Source organism: Myotis davidii, unplaced genomic scaffold, assembly GCF_000327345.1.
Source record: "Myotis davidii unplaced genomic scaffold, ASM32734v1 scaffold78, whole genome shotgun sequence".
NCBI classification, from domain to species: domain Eukaryota; kingdom Metazoa; phylum Chordata; class Mammalia; order Chiroptera; family Vespertilionidae; genus Myotis; species Myotis davidii.
In genome coordinates, this window is record NW_006290305.1 from 3,779,257 (window position 1) to 3,785,881 (window position 6,625).

The 6,625-nt window shown below is 37.8% G+C and overlaps 1 protein-coding gene across 1 annotated transcript in view; it reads left to right on the forward strand.

Annotated features, from left to right (window-relative positions):
- PIEZO2 (piezo type mechanosensitive ion channel component 2) overlaps positions 1 to 6,236 on the forward strand; it is a 336,655-nt gene extending 330,419 nt beyond the window's left edge. The window contains exons 53-56 of the mRNA XM_015563603.1: positions 1,141 to 1,269; positions 2,589 to 2,668; positions 3,417 to 3,600; positions 4,690 to 6,236. Coding sequence (XP_015419089.1) covers positions 1,141 to 1,269; positions 2,589 to 2,668; positions 3,417 to 3,600; positions 4,690 to 4,942 — 646 coding nt within the window. The 3' untranslated portion in view covers positions 4,943 to 6,236. The remainder of the gene's footprint in view (positions 1 to 1,140; positions 1,270 to 2,588; positions 2,669 to 3,416; positions 3,601 to 4,689) is intronic.
- Positions 6,237 to 6,625: the final 389 nt, after the last annotated feature.

The following is a 6,625-nucleotide window of genomic DNA, read 5'->3' on the forward strand; positions in this document are numbered from 1 at the left end:
TTGTCTCTGTCTGTGTGTGTTGCTTAATTTCTTTACTTTCTGCCATTGAAAATTCGGTCTTAATAATAAAGAATATGTAGCCTTTGGAACCCTGGCTTCTCACTTGCACCTCTCCAACATCCAGGGAGCCCTAGAAGATCTTTCCTCCAAGCGTGAGATGTGAGAGCAGCGTGGCAGACCCAGGAGAGGAGAGCTGAGGGAAATTGCTCTTTACCTAACCTACGCCAATGGCCAGCATGTGGCCGCTACTTCACCTGTTTAGACAGAGCATGTCTTAGGAAAAGTTCTGGCATCCCAAAGCCAGACATGTTAGGGAAGCAGTTCAGGGGCCTCAACACAATATACCAGCTGATTAGTTTCTTACACCACAGTTGTGACTGAGGACTCTATACAAGTTTATTTGTCAATCAAGCTTTAGGTTCATGTAGGTCCACAATTCCAGCTCCTTCGATGGAATTAAGAAGAATTATGATAGGTATAGAAGAAAGCCTTCTAGAATCTAAAGTGAATTCACAAGGAAAGAGTAAAATCTTCGATGGAATTAAGAAGAATTATGATAGGTACGGAAGGAATCTAAAGTGAATTCACAAGGAAAGAGTAAAGAAATATTCCAAAGGGGATAGTTCATAATTTAAAAGAATTTCTTTAATTTTATTTTCTCCTTTAAATGTCTCAAATTCCTCACATGGAATTCTGTACTGCCAAAAAATTTACTTCTTAGCCTTTCTTTGAAGACCTACCAAAAAAATAACAACATGAAACATCAACTTCTGATTGAAATTTTTTTTTAAAATGTGGATTCCATTAGTCACCATGAACACCAGCTTCATTGGATTGACATAAAGAGAGTTCTGGAAATGCTTGTCAGAGCAGCAGGACGCTTTCTCTTTTGCTCAGTAGACTGTGCCTCCTCATCTGCCATTTGTGTTAAAAGTGCGTGTGGTTCCCTGGGATTTGCTAACTTCGTTGTCTAAGAAACTGGACATAAAGCTGAGGTGGACAGAAAGGGCTGGGGTTGACAATTGTGGACCCAATAAAACCTTGGTGAGATTAACATTAAGAGTCAAGTGAGTTTATAATTTCTCTTCCAGACTTCTGAATAATCATTGACATTGACCTTTTGTGCTTTTTTCTTCACAGAAACATGAGTCTGGGTGCAAAAGCAGAAGTAGCAACAGATAAGCTTACTTTTCCTCTTAAAAATATTACTCGAGAGAATATAGCTAAAATGATAGCTGGCAACGACACACAAAGTTCAACAACTCCAGTGTAAGTTGATTGTTCCTGTTACTATAGCTTGAATGGGTGTATGTACCTGGTAAAGAATCTCTACCTACGAATTCATCATGTGCAAGAAATGCAATCATCATTCTTTGATAACTCAAGTGAATTTCTGTTTGGGGGCCTCATTGTGCTAGATTAAAGCAACTCTATCATTTCCCTCTCGCTCCCTGTCCCCTAGCCAGGGAGTATTGCTCTCACCCCTGAGCAGCAAGCCGTGCTGTTGTATTCTGTAATCACCAAAAGCCAGGGGAAGACTCTGCAAGACCCCTTTCCTGTTGTTCCTGCTGCAGGGTCACTGAATGCCTAGCTAATGAATGGGGGGTAGACAAAAGGTAAACAGAAATTTGAGGAGGAAATTATATCTTAACATATTATCATGCCCTATAAGTGCTCCATTTCAAACACATCCAAGCTGTGATGTTTAGATTCTAATATAAGAACTAGTAGGAGAAAAAAAATGCTATTGGTCTAAAACTGCTAAATGATGTCCACTAGCCATTTCCCAGTTCTGTGGCCAGTCTGCCCTGGCCCCATTTTTATGCTTTGAATGTGAGAACCACCATGACGCAACCCTCAGACAGATTCCTGACTAAAACATTCTTTGTTAATCAATGAAGTTGAAGGTCCCTTTAAGATTGTCAGGTCCTCCTCCATCACTTCCCAGATGCAAACACAGGTCTAGAACAATGGAATAGCCTTTTCAGGTGACCCAGCTGATCCCTGCAGAGGTAGGATAAGGTTCAGGTCACCAGTTCTCTCCTCACACCTCACTCGTTTCACTAGATCAAATGCAGTCCACTTGGTTATTGATATTTTTGAAATCCTAAAAATTAAAAGAGTGCTCAATGTTATTAATACAAATGATAGGCTCTTAGCAAGAAAGACAACCCTTTGCTTCAGAAACAGTAACAGATATGGGAACATCTCTGCATCAGTTTTAAGGTATTAATTAGCTTGTGTATGGTGTTTAGATGAATGAGCATTTGGATAGAACCTGATGAATATTTTTGGATTCACAAAGGAAAAAGTAAAGTGAATTCACAAGGAAAGAGTAAAGAAATATTCCAAAGGGGATAGTTCATAATTTAAAAGAATTTCTTTAATTTTATTTTCTCCTTTAAATGTTGGAGAATTCTGATTATAACGAATACCCATAAATGATGGTGACTACACAGTGTATAGACATATAAAGACTCTTGCCATTATTTGTTTGGTATAAGGTCAAAATAGCAATAAAAAATCAATTTTACATGGTTCAACAACTAAAACTCAATTACCTCTTTTTTTTTTTCCTTTATGCACAGGACTATAGAAAGGATCTACCCATATTATGTGAAAGCACCTAGTGATTCTAACTCCAAACCTATAAAGCAACTTTTATCTGGTAAGAATGAGAGGGAATCACTCAATCATTCTTTTTAATCTTTCTTTTATTCAACACCTAGGGTTTGTATTTTTCAGCCTGTATCAAACTTCTTTCCAGTTTTCTTTCCCTTGCAAGAAGCATAAGGCTCCTGGCTGTGCTCACCAGCCAGAGGAGTCATTCCCTCAGCTGGGATCCATGTTCTTTGTTTTCTTTTTCTGTTTATTGATATAGAACCTGGTTGACTCAAATTCATATTTAATGACTATGTTACTGCTTAGTCAGTCTGTTTACTTGTTTCTTTTAGCAACCATATCTGTGGCAGAAAACTGTCTCTTACAATGTTAAATATGAAGACCCCACAATAAGAGCAATGAAAAGATAGTAGGAAATATACTTGATTCAGCCCACGGGTGATCAAATATCAATAGAAGTGCTCCAGGGACTGTGTTTCCCCCATACAACCGTGATGGGAATGAATTGATGTCTAACTAGTTGTTGGGAATTATTAGCAAAGATGGATCTTTCCCTCTCTCGCTGTGATTCTGCTGCCCTGCACATGTAGCCACAGTGACTGACCTTTTTAGTAAAAAAAAAAAAGAGAAACCCCAGACACACCTAGGCCCACTCTTTCTTTTCACCTGCATTGTTAACATGGCCATGTGGACATCCTGGAATCATATGCTGTGGACGGGAACCAGGTTTTGCCATTTGAAGACTGTTGTTGATGTGCTCATGCTAACTTGATTTTATATTTTTTCTCTTCCAGAAAATAATTTCATGAATATCACCATCATTTTGTCCAGAGATAATACAATTAAATCTAATAGTGAGTGGTGGGTTCTCAATCTAACTGGAACTAGACTCTACAATCAGCATGCCCAGGCCTTAGAGCTGGTGGTCTTCAATGACAAAGTCAGCCCCCCCAGTCTGGGCTTCCTGGCTGGCTATGGGTAAGGACCCATTTAACAATTAACAGTTATGAGAGTCTATGTCTGCTAACCACTGTGCTGAATTCATAAACTAATACAAAATGATATCAGATGTAAACTGTAATTGAAAAATAAAATTGAAAAAAATGCCCCTCAAAAAGAAAACATTTCTGTTCTTAAAAAAAGGAGTCTACTTCTGTATCATATAAAGTTGAAGATGGGAAGCCATTTATCTTCTTAAAATTTTCCAGTTTTGTAGCTGGAATATTAAATTCACAGATCCTTGACACTTCATCTTAAAAAATAAGGAACCAGAGTCCCAAAGACGTCCCAAGCCTTGTGTGGCTCACACTGCTAATGACGGGACTAGAAGCTGTATTTCCGGCTTATGAACTGTATCTTCCTGTTAAGCACAATTTGATGGATGCGATTCCGTGTTTAACTTAGAAATTAGCATAAATTTATCTTTCTTTGCTTAGATTTCCTTATGCCCTTAGCAGATATAGGATCAATTAGAAATCATAGTTTTGGACAAGTCTAATGTTACCCTTTAACTACATGCTGATGCTTAAAATCTTAGGACACGGTCACACATCCCCTACAAGGAGAAGTAGAAACTTTTCCATTTTCCAGGATAAACCTCTTAAGAAATCACTGTCTAACCAAAGTTTTATTATAAAAATGAATCTCTAACAAATGCAGTATTATTAAAGTGAAAAGTGTTAGGTACAAAAAAATATACAGAGTATAACTGGATTTCTACCAAATATATGATATGGTTGATGCATGTATTATATGCGGTAAAGTCACCTGAAGTTCATATGTGAAACTGTTAAAATTAGTAAATTCCAAAATGTGAGATTTCACAGGACTTTTCCTTTTCAAATCTTACAGTTCTGTAATGTGTAATTTTTTTAGAAAGAACATGAATTGCCTTTTTTATCATCAAAAAGTAAATGTTTTCACCAGAGAAAAACTGTAAGCTTTGCTACGTTTATCACATCCTCTATGGATTTTGAAAGAAAATGTTATGCTTTTCTTTTAGATGCATTCTATTTACCATATTTAACTGCTAGCTACAATTTCTGCTTTTTTCTTTTTTTTTTTCAGTATCATGGGACTGTATGCTTCCGTTGTCCTTGTGATTGGGAAGTTTGTCCGCGAGTTCTTCAGTGGGATTTCTCACTCCATCATGTTTGAAGAGCTTCCCAACGTGGACCGAATTTTGAAGTTGTGCACAGACATTTTTTTAGTTCGAGAGACAGGGGAACTGGAACTAGAGGAAGATCTCTATGCCAAATTAATATTCCTGTACCGCTCACCAGAAACCATGATCAAATGGACTAGAGAAAAAACAAACTGATACCTTAGGACACAGACTGCAAATCAAGATACCATTTGAATTTTCAAAAACAAAGAAAAGCACAATATTCTCATAAGAGCTATGCATTTCTCATTCGATGGGAATGGTTTCTCTTCTGACAGGCGGCCAAAGGGAGTTGGCTTCCTTTTGTAGTCAAAGCTACCTTGCAGGTTCAGGCGCTGTTGAAAAAGTTATTTGTAATTCCATTTCTCTGAATCAGGGCTACTTGGTTTATGTTTTAATCAACAGTGTCTTGCATTCTGATAGACTATGTGAAGGAATCATTGATGGGTCTCCTCCCTCAGAGAAACAGAAGAGAAGAAGGAAGAAGGAAGGGCGCCATGTTTTCCTGTGTGGGGACCTTGCCCTTCCTGAAGAGATGCTACAATACAGGCCACAGCGCTCTGTCGCCAATGGGGAAGCTGCTATGGGGAGAATAGATGGACCTCAGCACAACCCGAATATGCAACAGCAATAGAAGGCTGAAAACTCCTAAACATTTCTAGGAGGAAGAGAGGGAGCTGATGACCCTTGAAGATGCCAGTGGATGGATAAGCCTCATTCTAAGCAAAAAGATAACTTAGTGACACTCTTACTGCCTTATCTTAACTGAAGATTAATAAATTTTTTTTCCCATTAAACACCAGTGACTTCTCAGGAAAAAAAAAAAAAGCAGCAAAACAAATATGTGGACACTGGCTTTGTTGAGACCCAGCTAGTGATTCACGTCAATGGTGGTGGCTGTTCTACTTCCGAGAGCCCATTACCGCTCCTGGTGAAACACAGACAAGAAGTAGAAAGATGGAAAATGCCGCCCAGCAGAGGTGGAGCACCTTGACTTTGTAACTCTTTATTAACTGAGGTCATGAGCACTCTTCTACCTGCTCCATCCCCCAACATGCTTTTTCCCATTTCGATGATTTAAAGCAATGGTTTTCCAGTATGTGACATTTTCCTTCCTGTTTTTCAGGTATATCAAAGAGTTTACATATTCCAATTCACATTTTTACATCTGAGACGGGTTTTTTAAGTTCATAATTATGAAAGAAATATGTATATTGAGCTTGGGGAAATAAACAATGGCCTTTTCTTAAATTATTGTTATTGGTAATACAACCTCTTCATTAAACAACATTGTAGCATGGAAATTTATGACTGAAATGTAGTTTTCATTCCATATTAAAATACAGTTTCTGAGAAGAATCATTGAATGGACTAGAATATGTCAAGAAAAATGATCCTATGTAGTGTGGGTTCAGGACTGACTCAAAATAAAGCACATCTTGCAAAGTCATTTTAGGAATATTCTTCATTCTGTCTTCTTGCATTATTTGTTTTAAGTGTTGTGTACAAGGTGTTTTTAAAATCAACTGAGAAAAGAATTCACTTATTGTTAGTTTGATTCGGGGTTTTTTTTCCTCTCAGGTAGGTGCTCTATGTGAACAACACAGCAGTAAATAACTATAGCAAATTAATTTCCAGAGGAAAGTATTACAGTGAATATGGAGCTTTAAAAAAAATAGCAGAGTTCAAATGATGTTCAGTGAATTCTAGAGAATTAGTGAATATTTGTTCAACTATGAAAGCTAGCGTACTTCCAGCCTGCCGAAATAAACGAGTCCAATCATTGAAACAATAAACTCAAGCCATTCAGGGAACTCTGGCCCATGTTCTGATTTCCCG